The sequence below is a fragment of the Vipera berus genome (genome assembly GCF_964194415.1).
Source record: "Vipera berus genome assembly, chromosome: Z".
Taxonomy (NCBI): Eukaryota; Metazoa; Chordata; class Lepidosauria; order Squamata; family Viperidae; genus Vipera; species Vipera berus.
Window position 1 is genome coordinate 57,688,246 of NC_138205.1, and position 22,569 is coordinate 57,710,814.

Sequence of the window (22,569 nt, forward strand, 5' to 3'; positions counted from 1 at the left end):
ATAGTTTTTTTATATTCCCTTCTTGTGTGCAGCATCTTAGCTTGTATATGGGCAGTAGGATTCCTCTGGGCAAGCCTCATGGCTGCCTTCAATTTCTTTTTCTGTCGCTGGCAATCAGGATCAAACCAGCGAGGTCTACCCACTTGGGCTCTTTTTGTAGTAGGTTTAGCTGTTAGGTGTTTCTTCAGTATGTTACACAGATTGGAGAATGCATTGAAGGCTGACATCCAGTCAGTAGTAGATGACTGTATTGTTCTAGCCCACTTAGTAGCATTCTCTGTTTTAAGGCATTCTAATATTGCCTTAGTATCAACTTTGGCCCAAATTAACCTTTTATTTTGGGTCACCTCTACCTTTTTGGTGAGCCATCTGTCAGCCATGTTATATGGTCTTAAATCTGAGCGGCCTCGCAATGTCACACTTACAGGCTGATGGTCGCTATTGTCGCTAAGGTGTACTGTGACCTCTGAGAAGAGGTCAGCCTTATCTCTAGACACACAAAAGAGATCCAGTACACTACTTGAATTGGCTGAGTGGTATGTATAAGGGTATGTATAATTCTTGTCCTTACCTCCCAAAATTTGGAGATTACCCTTAAAAATTAAGGAGACTAGGAGCAGGCCAGCGGCATTACTTTTACAGTCTCTTGAGAGCCACTGAGGATGGTTATCAAAGAACTCCCCTGGGATTCCCTTCTTCTGGGCAAGCTCATACAGAGAGGGACCCAGTCTAGCGTTCAGATCTCCTAATAATACCACTATGGACTGAGGGTACAATATAGATATATCTTCTAAGAAAACTTCCAAGCCCATCCAATATTCAAAATTATAGTGCTGGGATGTGCTTGGAGGAATGTACACATTTACCAATATTAACTCAAACTGGTCATATTCAAATTTGACAGCTAGAAAGTACGGATACTTATCTTCGTTATATAATTTCTCTCCCTGCCATTGCAACTCTTCCTTTATAAGAATGCATAGCCCACCAGAGGGTCTCCCTTTGTTCTTTGTTTTTAGGGCTGGGGAGGCCCATCCCTGAAAGCCTGGCAATTGTACTGGTTCATCCACTTCGGTTAGCCAGGTTTCTTGAAAGGCTATTACGTCAAATCTAGAAAGAAAGCTCATTAGTCCACTATCAACCATCCTTTTCCAGCCAGCTATGTTCCAGGTCATCAACTGTATGGGGTTCTCAGAGGCAAGGTGGTCTGACTTGGTTGATTGGCTAGATGGTGGAAATGCCAAATGTCAACTTGACAATGGAGCTGGGTCAATATCATCTAAGCTTCCCATATAAACCCAGTTGTTGTGAGGTTCGATATTTCTCCTCGTGGGTTGCAGAACTTGTTGTTGCTCCTCTATATCTCGGTTGCCAGTGTGCCTCTGCTCTTGCTCCAAGAATGATTTTTTTTCCAAAGAGCAGGTACTCTGGCTTAAGTCTATAAATGTAGATTTATGTCCATTTTTGGAGGGGCATGGCTGAGGGTTCATCTTGTGGAGAGATATTGTGGGAACTTCTAAATCAAATGAGGATGGAAGCTGGATTATGTCCTTAGTGTTTGTCAGCTTAGGGGGCACTGTGTGATGAAGCCCTTTGTCTTTCAGTTGTTTCTCAGAGGCTGGGTCAGTCAGTGCAGTTACTCCACTCTCAGCCTGCACTAGACATTATTAGAGGCTATACTTTTCTCAGTTTTTATATCTAGACGATTAGAAAGTATACATCATGCGCTTATATTTTATATCCCTACATATTGAGTCTTGCCACCTTAGTACTAATGAAAATTTGCTTTCACACTTCAAATGCTTTCTGAACTAATTTTGTTTTTACTAATTTCTAGAAAGCCAGTAATTGAGGGAGATATCCTGCACTGACACTGTCTGTGAGCCTTTATCTTTCATGAAACTGGTTTATAACAAAAGATTTTGTTTCAGTTTATACTCCTGAAAGATCCTACAGGTCAATTCTACACAAAGAAAGTCATCTGAAGTACCTAGGATGCAAGCTATATACTATAGAACTTTATAAGTTAGAGACCCATTTCTAGAGGCAGTTCGTGGATGCACTCTGCTGTCTTCTGTCCATCTTACATAGTGGCTGTTACAGTCCTTACATTGTATGAGGTCTGAGGCACCTACATATGAGTCTCCACTAGACTAATTTTTCTACTGATAATTGAAATTTCCCATTTATATAAACTAAAGCACAAAGCTTCCTACTCCCAATGTCAACTGGAGGATGCCATGGTTGATGGTATCCTGCTATGGAGAGATGTGATAGGACTAGAAGGGGTGTACCATTTCCATCCAGTTCCCGTTTAAGATTATTGATGAGAATGATCAATGCTCTTTTCATCCCATGCCTAAATCTGAATCTTGGCTAAAAAGAGTCTATATAGTACCACTGCATCTTTAAGGGTATTCTGTTGCTGACTTCTTAGAAAGAAAAAAATAGTTGTCTAAAAATTTTAGTTTCAACAAGGATTTCTTGAAGAAGGCCTATTACTTCCTCTTTAGAATAGCAACATTCTGTCACTTAACAAACCATTGACAATCTCCCAGAGGCAGGCTGTCACATTCCCTCAAGTATGAGATTAAACTCACTTATGGCAGAGCCAAAGCTTCTGAAGAAATACTGCTTTAATTACAGTTTAACTTAAGAATCAGGTGTGCAGGCTGGGATTAACCTCTAGTGCAAATGTTGCAGAGCTATGTAACATCAGTGACAAAAGACTTTAATCAGGTTCACTGATAAACCAACAATATCTTCTCTCTGGAAGAAAGAGGTGGTTTCAGTGATTTGTATACTAGTAAGCTTAGGCTTATAGAGAAAGTGTTAGCCATTTTCCTTTGTACATCCATCTGTGTTAGATTCCCCCCCCCCTTTTATTCAGTGATGGCTAGATTTTATAAGCTTATGGCCCTACCCAGAGTACAAATTTTATATAATTTTTAGAAGACATGGAAATTCCAAACTAATCACAAAATTTAATCATTTAACAACAAAAGTATGACATCGTTTAGTTTTTTGGGAAAAGGAGAAAGTCATGATATTGATAATGATGAATATATGTGATTATTTTACCATTTCTATTTTTTGCCTGCTCATTTACAGGCTTCAGAATAGTTCAATGCCACAACTTTCAAATTTGGACTTGGTGAAACATCTTTGGGGAAGAACATTTTTTTTTTAGTTTTAACATTTGGTGGGATCCAAAATCTCATTTCTATTTCTCTTTTAATTTTTTTTAATTTTACTTTATTTTAAACAACTATATGGTTGTCCAACTCCATCAAAGTGAATCTAGGCAAAAATAAATTCAGCAAAACCATTTCACTCCCTAGGAGTACAAGGATTTTCTCTGCTGAATTTTTGGGCAACAAAGTTAAAAAAAAAAAGCTCTGTCTTTTTAATTACAGTAATATATATTATCTTAATTTTTTTCTTATTCTGAGGTAGGATATAATTTTTAAAGAAAGAATAGAAATGACACATTGCTTAAAAGGTCAGGCAGAATTCTCTTTTTTTTAATTGCTATTCAAAAAATCTATAGCAACCTTTTTTATTTTGCAGGTGGAAAGTCTCACAGCTGCTCGTAATGCTTTTCAAGCAGGTACTGAGCCTTCCGATGCCATCCGTGTTGTAAATGCTGTACTGACACAAATTGATCAGATCAAAAGGTAATCATTAATCATTATCATTTATTATAAAAGGTCAGAAATAAAATAGGACTATCTTAAGGCAAAAAAATATTCCTTTCAGAGAAACTTCTGAAAATTATGTATATTTTAGAGAATATAATTACTAATTATACAATTTTATTTTTTAATTAATTATATAATTATTATAATTATATCAAACAAAGCAACTAATTTTCAGAGTTGATTTAAAGTTGTCATACCTAATTTGATCTATAACTAAGCAGTAATTTGTTCTGTAGAAACTGAGAAGTTTTATATACTCAAACACTTTCTTGACGAATGAAAACTTGTCTCGTGTTTAAAAATTCTGTGGTTCAGAATGGCTGCAAAAGTTGATAAGAGATGGCAAAATTGACTGCTGTGATTAAAGAAGAGAACACAATTATTTTTGTTTCTACTTGGAAACTGCTTTTGGACTTTGTGCTTGAGGTGGAAAAAATGAAAGTTTGATTTTGGTTTTCGCTGGTCAGCAACCTAAAACAGCAAAAGACCCACTCGGAACCGGTTCCGTCACACACACAGAAAAAAGTGGGAGCCGCAAAATGTGCGCACGCGCATGCGCAGAGCAAAGCAAAACATGCACCACCCCGACGCCCGCACCGCATCCTGAGCCGCACGCACCTGTCGCTGCCCAGTGCCACCAGCTTACTGGGGGGGACTCGCAGGCCGAGATGACCGCGGAGGGCTGCGTGAAGATGAGGAAGGAAACAGCCTTACAGAGGATCCCGCCCGAGCCCCCCTCGGAGGCAACGGGCCCTTCCCCAGCTGAAGGAAGCCTCGCGAGCGTTTCCCGCAAGCACAGCTTCCCCGAGCCAGGAGGCACCAGCGCGGCGGTGGGTCTCCCTGGTGACGGGCAGTGGGTCGTGGCGGCGCCTTCAGCCCGGGTGCTGCCGGAGCCACCTGAGTGCCCTGCTCCTCCCCTGGGGCCTCCAAACCTCTGCGTTTGACAAAGGCAGCAGCTCTCCAAACGGCTCTCCTCTCCATTTGGAGGGCTGCTGCCTTCGTCTGCATTTGAAAGAAACACGGACAAAACGCAGATGAACGCAGCAGCTCTCTGAACTGGGAGGTGGAGGTTTGGAGAGCTGTGCAGCTCTCCAAACCTCCGCCTCCCCGTTTGGAGAGCTGCTGCGTTCATCCGCGTTTGAAAGAAACGATCAGCGCTTTCTGCATTTGGGACGAAGACTCGAGATTCCGCTTTTGTCAGCCTGCACTGATCTCACCCTCCTTACAGTCTCCCTCTCGAGTCTTCGTCCCAATGCAGAAAGCAAGCTGAAACAAAGAGAGGAAGACTGTAAGGAGTGCGAGATCAGCGTGCACGGAGAAACACTGAATCTCGAGTCTTCATTCCAAATGCTTGCCTTCTGCAATGCAAGCAACTGGAGTGGCTCAGCAGAGGGAATGGGCATTTTTCCGCGCCCGCTGATCAGAGGGCGCGGAGAAACACCGAATCTCATGTCTTCTTTCCAAATGCTTGCCTTCTGCAACGCAAGGAACTGGGACGGCTCAGCAGAGGGAATGTGCATTTCTCCCCGCCCGCTGATTAGCGGGCGCGGAGAAACACCAAATCTCATGTCTTCATTCCAAATGCAGAAAGCAAACTGAAACAAAGAGAAGGAGACTGCACTGGGCCGCCCCAAGAGCAGCTGCCGCCAGTGGAGCAATTGCCCGCTCCCTGGGGCTCGCTGCTGCCATGAGAGCCGGCACGGGGATTTGTTTCTGCGGGGGAGGCAGAGGCTGATGGAGATGCGGCAGACATCCAGTGTCTCTCGCCACCGCTACTGTCGTTGGCTTCTGCTAAGGCCGAACCTGGGCAGCCTCCTCCACCCCCAGCAGTGACCGACCCACTCACTGACCAACCCACTCACCTTTCCAGCAGTCCTCCTGTCTCTTCCTCCGCTGCCGCCTTGTGCAGTCTGAGGAAGAAAAGAGGATTGTGGGCAGTCCCACAAACCAAAGAACTTCAACCAATCAATTCAAGCTTCGCAAGTTTTGTTTTCCCATGAGAAGTTTGAATTGATTGGTTGAACTTTTTTAGTCCCAGGGTTTTTTTTGTTTTTGGACTGCACATGGCAGAGGACTGGGAGCCGCAAGGAGATGACTGAAAGAGCCGCAGGTTGCCGACCCGTGGTTTATTGTTACAGAAATCATTAGTATATATTATTATATAAAAGTAAAAGTTGAGATTTTATGTTACTCCCTTATTCTACTGCATCAAAGAGTTAAAAGTCAGTACGTTTCTTTTTCTTTTCTCTGTTAACCTACACTTTTCTCTTCACCTTTTCCTCCCTTATTTTCCTCTTGTTTTCATTTTTTGGTACTTCTGTATTTTATATTTTGATAAACTATTTGAAGCAGAATTTTTTCTGTATTTCTTAAATATGAAGTGACATTCTTGTAATTGTGATTTTAAAGGTATCCTAATGTGGTTATACTGACGACTTCAAATATCACAGAGAAAATTGATACTGCTTTTGTAGATAGAGCTGATATTAAACAATACATTGGGCCACCTTCTCCTGCAGCAATATTCAAAATCTATCATTCTTGCATAGAAGAATTAATGAAGGTAATTTCAGTACTCTTAAAATTCTCAAAGCTTAATTCTTATCCTTGAAGGCATTATATTTAAATAATTTTTATTTTTATTCTTGATAATGTATGTTTTCTGTTTATTTAACTTGGATAAGGAAGCAATGCCCATTCCTTTTTAATAACTGCTTTAAATGTTGTCTTTATATTTATTGAATTGGTGGTTAGCACTTTTTAAATAACTGATTTTTAGCTTGATATATATATATATATATTTTAAATAAAAACTTTTTTCCCGAAGTGCCAAATAATATATCCCCGTCAGCAGTTGTTAACACTCCGTGAGCTAGAGGTGATTGGTTACTTAGAAAACGACGTGTCAAAATTAAGTCTACTGTTAAAAGATATTTCAAGGTATATATTAGTGCTTAGTTTTGATGACTTTTTGTTTTGTTTTATGCTTCTTTGTGATTATTGTTCCATAAGATTAAACGTGTTTTCAGAATCGAATAGCCAAGAACTCACATATCAGATAGTGCCAAATCTGATATACCACCCTATGTCTTTGCTACACAAATACAAATAATAATAATAATAATAATAATAATAATAATAACAATAATAATAACAATAACAATAATAATAATAATAATAATAATAATAATAATAATAATAATAATAATAATAATAATAATAATAATAATAATAATAATAATAAAGTTGGTAGGGACCTTGGAGGTCATCTAGTCCAACCCCCTGCTCAGGCAAGAAACCCTATACCATTTCAGGGAAATGGTTATCCAGTCTCTTCTTAAAAACTTGCAGTGTTGGAGCACTTCCACTTCTGGAGGCAGGTTGTTCCACTGGTTAATTGTTCTAACTGTCAGGAAGTTTCTACTTAGTTCTAGGTTGCTTCTCTCCTTGACTAGTTTCCATCCGTTGCTTCTTGTCCTGCCTTCAGGTGCTTTGGAGAATAGCTTGACTCCCTCTTCTTTGTGTCAGCCCCTGAGATATTGGAACATTGCTATCATGTCACCCCTCGCCCGTCTCTTTATTAAATTACACATAACCAATTCCACCCCTCTACGCTCTGCGCATGTCCAAGATGGCTGCTCGCTGGTTTCTGAGCTCTTAGTGCGGAGCGGTTTTCGGCTCTGCTGGGTCGCCATGGGGCTTTTTGCCATCATTTGGCCCCTGTTCAGTCGGTGGAGCGTTGGCGCCCTCCCCCGTCGGGATACAACCCGGAATGACAGAGGATGGAGGAGGAGAAGTCAGAGAGGTTGATGTCTAGCTCACCGGTGAGAGGACGCTGGCGGCTGGGCAGGGCTGACTCGACTGTGTCCCTGCTTGTTCGAGCCGAGCGGAGCTGGGCCGAGTGATTCTGTGCCAGAATTTGGACTCTGCTTGTGCTTGTTTGTTTTGTTGAGACCAGGGTTGTGGCAGGGGGGAAGGGGGCTTTGATGTCGTTTCTCCCCCCCGCCACTTGGCGAGTTCGGCTCCGTGAGTGCGGTGGACCTGTTGGCGTTGTGGTCTCAACTATGGGGTCTGCTGCTGCTGTTGCCTCCTTGCTGCTGCAGAGGTTGCAGCTGCCCTTGTTGCCGTGCCTGAATCCTGTTGTTTTGGGTCCGTCGCCATTGTCATCGGGCTGCCTTCCCTTTTTTTGGACTTGTCATCATTTGTCATCACCACCTTATGGCTTTTGCTTTCGCTGCCGCTGATTACTGTTACCACGATTGTGGCTGTGGGACCTGCCACAGGCTGACTGAACTCTGCATTTCCATCTACTGGCACCCTCCATTGTCCGATGCTACCGTTTCCCTCTGTATGCCAACGTACACTTTTGGAGAACTTTACTCGCTGCGAGATTCCCCCCTCTCGCAGGAGCGTCCATCTGTCTTACATAAGATCTTTCTTGATGATGGGTTGTGGAACCCTGAGAGATGGCATGCTTCAAAGAGGAGTCTGAGGGGATTTTTATCGAGATTTTTATATAAAATTTTAAGGGGATCCAGGAGGGGGGAGGCCCAAGGGATCCGGAACGAACTTGGGGGAGTTCGACCCGGACAGCAGTCCGGGCCATCGGATGGTCGTGGGGGGGAGTAGGGGTTTGGGGTGGACTCAGCTCCAAGTGAGGAGGGTCTTCCTATTTTGATGGTGATTGGGAGGGGCAGAGAGTGTGGGAGCAGAGAGCGGTGGCCTGTTCCCACCCTTGTAGCTCTTCTTGCTCCCCCGGGGGGCATAGGATTGCAGGACCCTGGGCTCAGGTTGGTTTATTTCAACGCCAGGTCCGTGGTGAACAAGGCTCCCCTCATACATGATCTTATTGAGGAGGAGAACGCGGACCTGGCCTGCATCACGGAGACCTGGTTGGGCCAAGAGGGGGGGTCCCCCTCAGAACTATGCCCACCGGGCTTCCAGGTGCTTCAGCAGCTGCGGGCCCAGGGCAGGGGTAGGGGGGTGGCGGTTATTATTAGGGAGAGTCTTTGTCCGCGAGTGGCCACCGTCCCTCAGATAGGCGGGTGTGAGTCTCTCCTTTTGAAGTGGGGTCCTGGAGTTCAGTTGGGCCTATTGATTACGTACCTGTCTCCCAGCTGTGTGTCATCGGCCCTGCCCAAGCTCCTCGATGTCTTGCCCAGGTTGATAATTGAGTTTCCCAGGCTTATAGTTCTGGGCGATTTCACTCTGCCTTCCGCAGGTGAGGCATCTGAGTTGGCTCGGGAGTTCATGGCTTCCATGACAGCCATGGACCTGACTCAAGTAATTCAAGACCCGACCCATAATGGAGGGCACACACTCGACCTGGTTTTTATCTCTGGACAGTGGATTAATGATCTGGGTAGGGGGGATTTAACCATCCAACCCCTGTCATGGTCCGATCATTTTCTTCTCTGGCTAGACTTTCAGTATGTCATCCCCCGCCACTGGGAGGCGGAACTGACCAGGTGGTTCCACCCCAGGCACCTGATGGACCCTGAGAGGTTCCAGACGGAGCTTGGGACATTTCCTGCTTCCCTTGCCCACGACTCTGCCGAGGCCCTAGTAGAAGCCTGGGAGAGGGCGGCTGCTGGAGCCTTGGATCAAGTTGTGCCTTTGCAGCCTCTGACCCGGCGCAGATCCCGGGTGGCCCCCTGGTTCACTGAGGGTCTCTGAGAGATGAAGTGCCGGAAAAGACGCCTAGAGAGCTGTTGGAGGTCCAGCAGATCCAAACCTGACCGAACACAGCTAAGAACTTATCTTAAGTCTTACCTAGTGGCGATGGAAGCGGCAAAGCGTGTTTACTTTTCCGCTCTCATTGCGTCCGCGGATAACCGCCCAGCCGCCCTGTTTAGAGTGACCTGCTCACTGCTTAATCAGCGACCGAGGGATGACCCCTTGCAGGGTAGGGCTGAGGAATTTGTACAGTATCTGCAGTACAAAATCGCTCAGATTCGGACTGGTTTGGATTCCGACTGGGTGGAATCCGGCGGAGTGGTAAGGACAGGTCTTGGTTATACCATTTGGGGTGAGTTTGACCCTGTGTCTTTGGATGATGTGGACAGGATTATGCGTAGATTGAGCGCTACAACTTGTCTATTGGACCCATGTCCCTCCTGGCTGGTTTCGGCTGCCGGGGAGGTGACAGGGGGCTGTCTCCAGGCAGTTGTCAATGCTTCATTGATGGAGGGTGTTTTCCCCTCCGCCTTAAAAGAGGCGGTGGTGAGGCCCCTTCTCAAGAAGCCTGCCCTGGACCTGGCCTCCTTGAATAACTATCGTCCTGTCTCCAACCTTCACTTTGTAGCGAAGGTTGTTGAAAGTGTTGTGGCGCATCAGCTCCCGCAATTCCTGGATGAAGCGGACTATCTAGACCCGTACCAGTCTGGTTTCAGGCCCGGTTACAGCACGGAAACGGCATTGGTCGCACTGGTAGATGATCTCTGGCGGGCCCGAGACAGGGGCTGTTCCTCTGCCCTGGTCCTACTTGACCTCTCAGCGGCTTTTGATACCATCGACCATGGTATCCTGCTATGACAGCTCGAGGTGTTAGGAGTGGGAGGCACTGTTCTACGGTGGTTCTCCTACCTCTTGGGCTGCTCGCGGTTTGTATTGGCAGGGGGGCAGAGATCTACCCCGAGGCCCCTCACTTGTGGGGTGCCTCAGGGGTCGGTTCTCTCCCCCCTCCTGTTTAACATCTATATGAAGCCGCTGGGTGAGATCATCCATGACTTTGGGGTGAGGTATCACGCAATATGCAGATGATACCCAGTTGTTCATCTCCACCCCAAGCCAACCCAGTGATGCGATGCGGGTCTGGATGGGAAGGAACAGGCTCAGGCTGAACCCCTCCAAGACCGAGTGGCTGTGGATACCGGCATCTCGTATTGTCCAACATGTTCCATCTCTTTTGATGGGGGGGAGGTATTGCCCCTCTCAGAAAGGGCCCGCAACTTGGGTGTCCTCCTGGATTCACGGCTTAACTTGGAGGATCATCTAACTGCTGTGACCAGGGGGGCCTTTGCACAGGTTTGCCTGGTGTGCCAGTTGCGCCCCTTTTTGGAGCGAGATGCCCTATGCACGGTCACCCACGCCCTTGTCACTTCTCACCTGGATTACTGCAATGCTCTCTACATGGGGCTGCCCTTGAAGTGCACCTGGAGGTTTCAGCTGGTGCAAAACGCGGCTGCGTGGGTGCTTATGGGAGTTTCTTGATACTCCCATGTTACACCACTCCTGCGTGAGCTGCATTGGCTTCCGGTTGCCCTCTGGGTGCGATTCAAGGTGCTGGTAATTACCTTTAAAGCCCTACATCAGACATGTCAAACACAAGGCCCGGGGGCCGGATCCGGCCCGCGAAGTGGTTTCATGCGGCCCGCAAAGCCATCCTGGAAACATTGAGGGAATGGCCCCCACTGCCTTGGCCCTGGCCCAGAGACCCTCCTTCTGCCAGAGACCCTCAGATCTGTCCCACTCCTGCCCAGGCCCCCATAGGCACCCTTGATGCAAACGATGTAGAGCTGGCCACGCCCACCCAGTAGGCCATACACACTTTAGCCACGCCCACCCAGTAGGCCACGCCCACCCAGGCCACACCCACCCAGCCCCCTGAGGGCAACTGCAATGCTGATGCGGCCCTCAATGAAATTGAGTTTGACACCCCTGCCCTACATGGCTTAGGCCCGGGGTACTTGCGAGAACACCTGCTGCCATTGTCAACCTCCTATCGCCAAGTTCGCTCCCACATAGTCGGCCTCCTCAGGGTTCCGTCGGCTAAGCAATGCTGGCTGGCGACCCCCAGGGGAGAACCTTCTCTGTGGCCACGCCGACCCTCTAGAATGAGTTGCCTCCGGAGCTGTGGATGGCCCCTGACCTTCCGTCCTTCCGCTGTGACCTGCAGACATAGATGTTCCAACAATCGGGGCTGGACTGACTATAGTTTTAAAATTGGTTTTATTGGGTTAATTGTTATGTATTTATTACATTTATGGTTTAATTCTTTTTTAAATTTTGTATTTGATGTTTTTTAACTTTTTATTGTTGTGAGCCGCCCTGAGTCCTTAGGGAGAAGGGCGGCATATAAATTTAATAAATTCAAATTCAGCAACCATTCCTTATATGTTTTAGCCTCCAGTCCCCTAATCATCTTTGTTGCTCTTCTCTGTACTCTTTCTAGAGTCTCAATAACTTTTTTACATCGTGGTGACCAATACTGGATGCAGTATTCCAAGTGTGGCCTTACCAAGGCATTGTAAAGTGGTATTAATACTTCACGTGATCTTGATTCTATCCCTCTGTTAATGCAGTTTAGCACTGTGTTGGCTTTTTTGGTAGCTGCAGCACACTGCTGGCTCATATTTAAGTGATTGTCCACTAGGACTCCCAAGATCCCTCTCACAGTATAGTATACACCTATACTATACCTGTGCATTTGGTTTTTCTTGCCTAAATGTAGAACCTTACTTTTTTCACCATTGAATTTTATTTTGTTAGATAGCACTCAGTGTTCACATCTGTTCAGATCCTCCTGTATCTTAAGCCTATCTTAAGAGTATTGGCTATTCCTGCCAGCTTGGTGTCATCTGCAAATTTGATGAGTTCCCCATCTATCTCCTCATCCAAATCGTTGATGAAGATGTTGAAGAGCACTGGGCCCAGAACAGAGCCCTGGGGCACCCCATTACACACTTCCTTCCATGTAGATGCAGTTCCATTAAGGACCACACGCTGAGTACGGCCTGTCAGCCAGCTACGAATCCATCTGGTGGTGATGCACATTTTTCTATCTTATCAAGTAGTAAGAAGATGGATCGATTATATTCAGAATAAATATGGGACTAAAAAGTTTCATTTAGCATATGAATAAGTGTTAGTATTGTAAGATGTATTATTATTTAGTTATTATTATTTAGTTATGTTTAAGGGGAGTTAAAGTGCGATAGAATTTAAAGTGGTTTTTTTTAGTTAGTTGGCATATTTTAGCTTAAGTTTGTAAAAGTTAATACCCTGTATTCAGCTCTGGGAAGTCGGGGGGAGGGGAAGGGAGGGAGTTTATGTTTTTAAAATGTATTTTAAAACTTTTCAATAAAAAAAGTAGTAAGTTGTGATCTACTTTATCACTGAAGTCCAAGTAAATTATATCCACAGCATTCCTCTGGTCCACTAATTTTGTCACTTGGTCAAAGAATGCAATAAGATTTGTCTGGCACGATCTGTTTTTGACAAGCCCATGTTGGCTTTTAGTAATGACTTTGTTTGCATCTAGTGTTCACTGATTTGTTGTTTGATTATCTTTTCCAGACTCTTCCCAGGTATTGAGGTCAGGCTGATAGGTCTGTAGTTTCCTGGGTCTACATTTTTCCCTTTTTTGAAGATGGGAACTTCATCAGCTCTTTTCCAGTCCTCTGGTAGTTCCCCAGTGCTCTAGGATCTTTGAAAAATATAATTCAGTGATTCTGAGATCACATCTGCCAGTTCCTTGAGAGCCTTGGGGTGTAATCCATCTGGTCCTGGTGATTTGAACTCGTCTAGGCTGTACAGGTGCTCACTTACCATTTTCTTGCCTATCTTAACTTGCGTTTCTATTCTGTTTTTTATGGCACTGGTTTTGGTAGGTTGGACTGTTTTTTCCCTTTGTGTAAAGATGCAGAAAACGAGTTAAATAGTTCTGCTTTCTCCCTGTTGCTTGTCAGCTTCTTGCCACTTTCCCCCCACTAATGGACCAATCGTTTCCTTCACTTTTTTCTTGTTTTTTACATGTTGAAAGAAGCTTTTTTTTGTTATTTTTGACTTTGGTCGCAAGCCTTAGTTCATTTTGAGCCTTAGCTTTCCTCACTTGATCTTTGTAGGCATGGGCTACTTGCTGATATTCTGCCTTAGTCAGAGATCTTCATAGAGTGTACCTCCATCTGATACTGGCAGGGAACTGTCTGAAACAAATAATATCTCTATTTGGCTTCAGCTTCAACCTGTCATTTCATTCAGACTATAACAACCCCCAAGCACTGGATCAACTCTTCTACTGGTTCTCCACTATGGCTGGAGTAGAAATGGAAAGTACAGTATTTCAGTATCTATCTGTAGGTCTGGAGCCAGATAGTACGTGGAAAGAACTTTTTTCAAAAACTCAAGAGAGCTTTTCCTCTGTGCTCAACAAATAGGTCTTTGCTTGTGATAATGTCAACAAAAGTTCCCTTCCTACAGATGTTAATAATAAATTCATAATGAGACAACTGATCTCTTAGTTAGACTCTCGCCCATTGATTAAAAAGCAATTGAAAAATTGATACACTTTGCAATATTGAGTTATTTGTATGTTTGGAGAGAGGGATGCCTTTGAATCAGTCTGTGATATCTGGCAACTGTCTGGACTAGTCCCTGCAGTTTTTTTGTTGACATTTTTCTGAAGTGGTTTGATATTGTCACATTCTTAAGGCTGAGAGAGTGATTCTGTTTCATAATTATTTCTGATTAAATAATTAAAGTATAGCATAGTATTAATGAATCCCAGTTAACACATCTGATTTTTCAGAATATAAATTTTTCTAGACCAGGTTGAATGAGCAATACTTCTTACTGATCAACAGCACATTCACATTTTCAGGATTTATCTCAGGTTCATATCAAATTTGAACAAGATTCTTGGGCATCAACATTTTCATTTGTCTTAATAAGAAGGAGTAATAGAATTGAATGTTTTTAACACTGTACCTAATTTTAATACTCTAAATGAACACTTTTGTAAATTTCATCTAGATATTAAGTAATAAAATAAGATGGAACTCCTTAGCCCAAAGGCTATGCTACCAACCAATCCTCATCAGGTACTACCTTCCAAAGAAAATTTGCTGGTACCCCACAGTAGAGTGACTTCTACATTCAATCTCACAAAGTCTCAAGAAGGCTATGTTGGGACAAAATTAGAAATAGTTTAAAAGTTTTACTTTAGGGAAGGAATAGTCTGTCCTGGCAACCTTTTTCCATTCTGTATAGTATGATTGTTGTTATTAACGGCAGAAAAGTACTCATCTCTGGCTGTTGCCTGAAACCTCTTCCTAATGCACATTACATAAGTATATTTCTGCATTCTCATGTCAACTTCCCAGCAAAACTTAGAAAGAATGCCAAAAAGTAATACATTTACATTCAGTACTCTGAAAGCTAAAAATTAAATGCATACCTACAGTTCATTTTTGTTCAAAAAGAAAAAGCAATATCTTTGCAACAAGAAGAAACATCTAGTATTGCTGAAGGACAGATTTAATTCCTGGAGCACCTATTTATAGCATCCGCTGGTTTGAAAGCTTACTTAAATTTGCGGAGTTTGCAACCTAGAAGTAGTTATTTTAAAAGCTGAGAAATGGAAGAAGATATTTAAAATAAGTTATTTTAAAAGCTGAGAAATTGAAGAGCTAGTTTATAAGTGATTGAAACAGGATGTTTCAAATTAATGCTTTAGAAAGGTCTGAAATATTTTATATATCCTTAACAGAATGTAGATTACACAAATAATAGAAAATCATTACTGTTATTTAGTATAAACAGTATATTTTGCTGGCCCTAATAGGTTTCTTGTTACTTGTTCTTTTGGCCTGCAACTTACTTGGTGAATATTAGGTGGTTAAAAAAAAGCAGGTTAAAAAAAGAATGATACAAACCTGGGGCACTTAAAATAATACATACCAAAAACAAAATATAGTTTGGAATCTTTATTCATAGCTCAAAAAGGTGTGAGATTAATATTTTGCACAACTTTAATTATTTTGCCTTGCGTAGTATTATGTAGGGATATACTTAAATAATGTGTAATCTTTATAGAAAGTGAATTCAATCAGATGAGATCCCACTTCCAATATAATACAATCTAAAAATATAACCATCGAATAAACAAGGCCCACCTTCCAATAGCAAGTTGGTTCAATATATATTATGTTTTGAAATTTATTCCAAGTTCCTTATATGTTCGTATTGACAAAATCAAACCTAAGACATAACATATTTCTGCTTATAGGAAAAGCGAAGGACTTAGCGGCCGTATCTTAAGAAAGCTTCCTTTTCTAGCCCATGCATTGTATATTCAAGTAAGATTTTATTTTATAAAAATGGTAAAATACATACATAGTCCTATATGTGAGCTTGATTTTTACTCAGTGATAACTATAATTTTGACATTTTTAATTTTGGTACATGTTAGCTACAAAGAATATGTGTAAACAATATGCCCCCTTCATGGATTACTGCCTTGTCGTGGCGAAGGGGCTTGCGTAATTCAATGAAGCTATGAGCTATGCCGTGCAGGGCCACCCAAGACGGAAAGGTCATAGCAGAGAGTTCTGACAAAACGTGATCCACTGGAGAAGGAAATGGCAAACCACTCCAGTATCTTTGCCATGAAAACCCTATGGACAGTACTAAAAGGCAAAATATAGAATTTTGTCAAGAGAATACGATGGTCATAGCAAACACTCTTTTCCAACAACCCAAGAGACGGCTTTACACATGGACATCACCAGACGGTCAACACAGAAATCAGATTGACTATATGCTCTGCAGCCAAAGATGGAGAAGCTCTATACAGTCAGTAAAAACAAGACCAGGAGCTGACTGTGGCTCAGACCATGAGCTTCTTGTTGCAAAGTTTAGGCTTAAATTAAAGAAAGTAGGGAAAAGCGCTAGGCCAGTCAGGTATGAATTAAATCATATCCCTGTTGAATATACAGTAGAGGTGACAAATAGATTTAAGGAATTAGATCTGATAGACAGAGTGCCTGAAGAACTATGGACAGAGGTTCGCAACGTTGTACAACAGGTAGCAACCAAAACCATCCCAAAGAAAAAGAAATGCAAGAAAGCAAAATGGCTGTCTGAGGAAGCTTTGCAAATAGCTGAGGAAAGGAGGGAAGCGAAAGGCAAGGGAGAAAAAGAAAGATACGCCCAATTAAATGCAGAATTCCAAAGAATAGCTAGAAGAGATAAGAATGCCTTCTTAAATGAACAATGCAAAGAAATAGAAGAAAACAATAGAATAGGGAGGACCAGAGATCTTTTCAAGAAAATTGGAGAGATGAAAGGAACGTTTCATGCAAAAATGGGCATGATAAAGGACCAAAATGGCAGGGACCTAACAGAGGCAGAAGAGATTAAGAAGAGGTGGCAAAATTACACAGAAGAACTATACAAGAATGAGCTTAACGTCCCTGATAATCACAATGAGGTGGTCACTGACCTCGAGCCAGACATCCTAGAATGTGAAGTGAAGTGGGCCTTAGAAAAGCTGAGCAACAACAAAGCTAGTGGAGGTGACAGTATTCCAGCTGAGCTATTCAAAATCTTAAAAGACGATGCAGTAAAAGTGCTACACTCAATTTGCCAGCAAATTTGGAAAACTCAACAGTGGCCACAGGATTGGAAAAGATCAGTTTACATTCCAATTCCAAAGAAAGGCAGTGCCAAAGAATGTTCAAACTATCGCACCATTGCACTCATTTCTCACGCTAGTAAAGTTATGCTTAAAATTCTACAAGCTAGACTCCAGCAGTATGTGGATCGAGAACTACCAGAAGTACAGGCAGGATTTCGAAGAGGCAGAGGAACTAGAGATCAAATTGCTAACATACGCTGGATCATGGAGAAAGCTAGAGAGTTCCAGAAAAACATCTACTTCTGCTTCATTGACTATGCTAAAGCCTTTGATTGTGTGGATCATAACAAACTGTGGCAAGTCCTTAAAGAGATGGGCATACCAGACCATCTTATTTGTCTCTTGAGAAATCTATATGCGGGCCAAGAAGCAACAGTGAGAACTGGACACGGAACCACTGATTGGTTCAAAATTGGGAAAGGAGTCCGGCAAGGCTATATACTGTCGCCTTGCCTATTTAACTTATATGCAGAGCACATCATGAGAAAGGCAGGGCTAGATGAATCAAATGTTGGAATTAAGATTGCCGGAAGAAACATCAACAACCTAAGATATGCAGATGATACCACTCTAATGGCAGAAAGTGAAGAAGAACTAAAGAGTCTCTTGTTGCAGGTGAAGAAGGAGAGTGCAAAACTTGGGTTGAAACTAAACATTAAGAAAACCAAGATCATGGCATCCGGCCCTCTCAACTCCTGGCAAATAGATGGGGAAGAAATGGAGGTAGTGACAGATTTTATTTTCCTGGGCTCCAAGATCACTGCAGATGGGGACTGTAGCCAAGAAATTAAAAGACGCTTGCTCCTCGGGAGGAAAGCCATGGCAAATCTAGACAGCACACTAAAAAGCAGAGACATCACCCTGCCAACAAAAGTGCGTATAGTCAAGGCTATGGTCTTCCCAGTTGCAATGTATGGCAGTGAAAGTTGGACCATCAGAAAGGCTGAGCGCCAAAGAATTGAGGCCTTTGAACTATGGTGCTGGAGAAGACTCCTGCGAGTCCCTTGGACTGCAAGGTGATCAAACCGGTCAGTCCTAGAGGAGATCAATCCTGACTGCTCTTTAGAAGGCCAGATCCTGAAGCTAAAACTCAAATACTTTGGCCACCTAATGAGAAGGAAGGACTCACTGGAGAAGAGCCTAATGCTGGGAAAGATTGAGGGCAAGAGAAGAAGGGGACGACAGAGAATGAGGTGGCTGGATGGAGTCACTGAAGCAGTAGGTGTGAGCCTAGATGGACTCCAGAAGATGGTAGAGGACAGGAAGGCCTGGAGGAACATTGTCCATAGGGTCGCGATGGGTCGGACACGACTTCGCAACTAACAACAACAACAAAACAATATGCAATAGCATATGCAGTAGCAAAAAAATTAATTCAGATTTAATTAGGTTAGTAACATAGAATCATAGGACTGGAAGAGACCTTGGAGATCTCCTAGTATAAAACTCTGCCCCAGGCAGAACTCCTTATTCTATCCCGGACAAATGATTGTCCTATCTTTTCTTGAGAATGTCCAGCAATAGACACCCCACAACTGTGGGAAGTAAACTGTTCCATTGATTAATTGTTCTTATTGTCAGGAAATTTCTTCTTAATTCCAAATAGGATTTTTTGTAACAAGCTTCCACCCATTGATTCTTTCCTGCCTTCAGGTGCTTTAGAGAATAAATCACCCCCCCCCTTTACCTGTGACACCCTTCAAGTATTGGAAGATAGTTATGTCACCCCTATACCAGTGGTCCCCAACCTTTACAGCTTGGTGGCCCAGTCGGGGAGATGGTCCTGTGTGAGTGGTAGGCGTGTGAGTGCGCGCAGCTCCATTTGCCTAAGTGGCAGACACATGCACCCACTGCTTGCACAAATGGAGCTGTGTGGATGTGTTTGCCCACTGCTTGCATGGCCCACTTCCAAGCAGGCTGCAGCCGGGAAGTGGACAAAGGGTTGGGGGGTGCCTGGGTAAAATATTTAATTCCTTAGTCATTGTTGAAGAGCACTGGGCCCAAGAGAGAACTCTGAAGTACCCAACTGTTTGCTCCATAATGCTGCAGAAATTATGCTGCAGAAATGCTATTAGAAATGTTCCTGTTTCTATGGAATTTGTACATTTATATAATACTTGTAATATTTCATATAGAATGTTAAATAACTGTTCAATTCTTTTTATATAGTGAATTTAAAAGCTTTTATTCTGGCACTTAACATTTTTATCTTTCCTTCTAGACTCCTAATGTTATAATGACAACTTTCCTTCAAGCTTTATCACTTGCAGTGGACAAGCAATTTGAAGAACGAGCGAAACTTTCAGATTGTGTTTGATATGCTGTTTTGTGGTAATTTTCTTTACACACATTCTTACTTTGTATTTCTGCCAATCGAGATTGCTAATTAAGAACCATGAATTCTTAACCTGAAGAACAATTTAGGCTTTCTTTTTTCTTTTTTCAACTATTGCATATATAATAAATTACTTCTATATATTCAAAGGTGCCATTTACTATTAGGGGAAGTTATTTAAAAGCAATTCCAAGAAAAGTTATTTTTGCCAATAATTTTGACACATTATTTGGAGTTGGAATACTTATGATTTATATCATTTTGTGTTTCTTTGAACTAGATGACTATCAAAATACTTTTTATATCTCTTGTAAACATAATGCTAGCATGCTAGTGAAAGTCTTATCTTACACTACCTTAAGACTAGCTAGGCAATCATTAATGATAAATAATTTTTTTAAAAAATTGTATGTTTCCTTCTCATCCAAGAAGCTTGTTCTGTCCTGAACTGAAGAAGCTTCTTGTATGAGAAATGAAAGGTTTTCAAAGAAAAATCCCAGGCACTCATTACAACCCATGATTAAGTTTTGTCAAATCCATGTGCTGGAGTCTTAGGAATAACCCTACACTCCCTCTGAAACCTACTGGGTCCATCAGGCTCTTCTGGAGGGCTGCTTGAATAGGCCCTGCCCCTCTGCAGTTCAAGAGGATATTGATGTTCAGTCACTTCAGAAAATTCACTGAAAACCCAAAGAGGGATGCACCAGGGATTTTGTTTTCTCAATTCAAATGATTCCTGAAAAGTTAAACAGACAAGATGTTCTACGCCTAGAGCTTTCTAAAATAAAATTTAAATAGAAATAGCCAAGTGCACATAACTGTTACAGCAAATTATAGCTTGGGAATGCGTGTGCAGTTAAAGAAAACCATTTTTTCATTTTTCTGAACCACCCATCTCCCTCAAATATAACTTAGGTTATATTTACTTTATATTTAGTAATACAGAAAAAATTCTGTAAGGTATTTTAAAACATCAAGTGACAGTATTGTTGGAAAGGAAAGGAAAGGATTGATACGGAATTGGCTACTTGTATTTTCTTGAAGAATAACACCAGTAGAAATGAAGCTAATGTCTTAGATTTGATAAATTTTAATACTTTCCCCAATAATGTTGTTGCATTGTGTCATTCATCAAATCCTATAAATCTACAAGAAGTCCTTGACATAAAAACAATGATTATCCCCAACTGTGTATACATAGGATTATATATTAATTTCTGGAAGAGATGGCAATTTAGAGAGATGGCTTGAAATTTATAGAAAAGGATGGGAAAGAAAGTGGGTGTGTATTTTTGGTAAGAAAACAATTCCAAAATAATGGAAACACTAGCAAAAGGACAAATAATGGAGAAGATGGAGAGAAACAACAATTAGGAGATGCAGGAAACATACCCACGGACAGGCATAAAAGTCTTAAATGCTTATATACAAATACCCAAAGCTTAAGGAACAAACAGGGTGAACTAGAAACAATAGTACACGAAGGCAAGTATGACACAGTTGGCATTACAGAAACCTGGTGGGACAAAACCCATGACTGGAATGTACTGATGGATGCATACAAATTGTTCAAAAGAAACAGATCTACAAAAAGAGGAGGACTTGTACTATATGTAAGAGAACACTGCATATCTACAGAAATGCACATGATCAAAGATAAAATCCCTTCAGAATGTATATGGGCCAATATAGAAGGGAAAAAAGTGACATTGCCATAGGTGTATATTACAGGCCACCCAACCAATCAGAAGAAATAGATGAACTTTGCCAAGCAGTTAACAAACATGTAGGAAGCATACCATAGTAATAAGAGACTTCAAGTATCCAGATATCAACTGGGAGATAAGCTGCAGCGAGTGGGAGATCAAACATTCCAAACCAACCTAGCCAACAACTTTGTCATCCAGATGTCAGTGATGCAAACATTGACATGTTTTTCCACTGACAATATAAGAGACAGCCTGTTATTTTAATTGCTTCATTTGGGAGGGAGGAATCATCTGGAAGTTGTGATAAGATTGCAAAAGCTGGTACAGAATGGGAAGTGAAACCTCATATGTAAAACTAATTTGATAATGTGATTTATGACGTGTAGATAAGGGCGGGGATTGTGTGTGTGTTATGATGGGTTTGGAGGGAGGAGATTTCAGATTCTGGTATCCCTCCATGAGTGCCAATGTTTTGTTTCATTACTAAGACTTTTTAGATAAATAATACTGGACCTAATTCTTACTAATAGAGAAGAAGTGATAGAGGGAGTTGAAGTTGCTGGAACCTTGGGTGAAAGTGACAGTGTCATACTGGAATTTAATATAATGCAAACAAGCAATAGAAAAAAATCCTGATAAACTGAAAGGCAAAAAATATGAAAAAAGGGCAAAAGTACAAAAATGGAAAGAGGCACACATAACTTAAGGTGGATTATCGGCAGACAGCCAGAACATGCATAGATGAAGTCAGGAAAGCAACGGCTCAGAACGAACGAAGACTTGCAACTGAAATCAAGGATAATTTTAAAAAAAGCTTGTTTCAACATATTAACAAGAAAAAAGTTAGGGAAACTAGGTCCACTAAAGAGAAGATGGCAAGGAAGTTACAGGCAGTAGGGAAAAAGCAGAGCTCCTTAACTCAGGGCATTTCAACCTTTTCACCCATTGTACTACTTTTAGGATATGGCAACATCCGAGTACCACCAGTTGCCTAGCAAGGTGTCAAAAACTTGAACAAAAAAAAGGAAAAAAGTAATAAAGTATAGGTAGTCCTCGACTTACAACAGTTCGCTTAGTGACTGTTTGAAGTTACAATGGCACTGAAAAAAGTGCCCCCAAGCCACAGCCGAGCCAGACGCCTGCCTGCCGGGCGGCGCTCTTCCTCCTGTCCGAGGTTTTCATGGTTGTGAGAATTTCTGTTGAGGATTGGCAGCGGGGGTGGGGTGGTGTTTGGTTTTTACTCTTCCCCCCCCCCCCGTCTGCTGAGTGGTTGCAGCAGGTTTTGGTCACTTCACATGACCCTGGGACAATGTGACCATCATAAATATGAATCAGTTACCAAGCATCTGAATGTAAATCACAAGACCCTGGAGATGCTGCAACATTCCAGCTGATCGGCGCTTCTAT

The 22,569-nt window shown here is 42.3% G+C and overlaps 1 protein-coding gene across 1 annotated transcript in view; it reads left to right on the plus strand.

The window, feature by feature from the left end:
• Window positions 1–19,597, plus strand: part of TRIP13 (thyroid hormone receptor interactor 13) — a 54,650-nt gene extending 35,053 nt beyond the window's left edge. Inside the window, exons 10-14 of the mRNA XM_081346339.1 lie at window positions 3,571–3,677; window positions 6,111–6,264; window positions 6,529–6,641; window positions 15,709–15,778; window positions 19,340–19,597. Coding sequence (XP_081202465.1) covers window positions 3,571–3,677; window positions 6,111–6,264; window positions 6,529–6,641; window positions 15,709–15,778; window positions 19,340–19,435 — 540 coding nt within the window. The 3' untranslated portion in view covers window positions 19,436–19,597. The remainder of the gene's footprint in view (window positions 1–3,570; window positions 3,678–6,110; window positions 6,265–6,528; window positions 6,642–15,708; window positions 15,779–19,339) is intronic.
• Window positions 19,598–22,569: the final 2,972 nt, after the last annotated feature.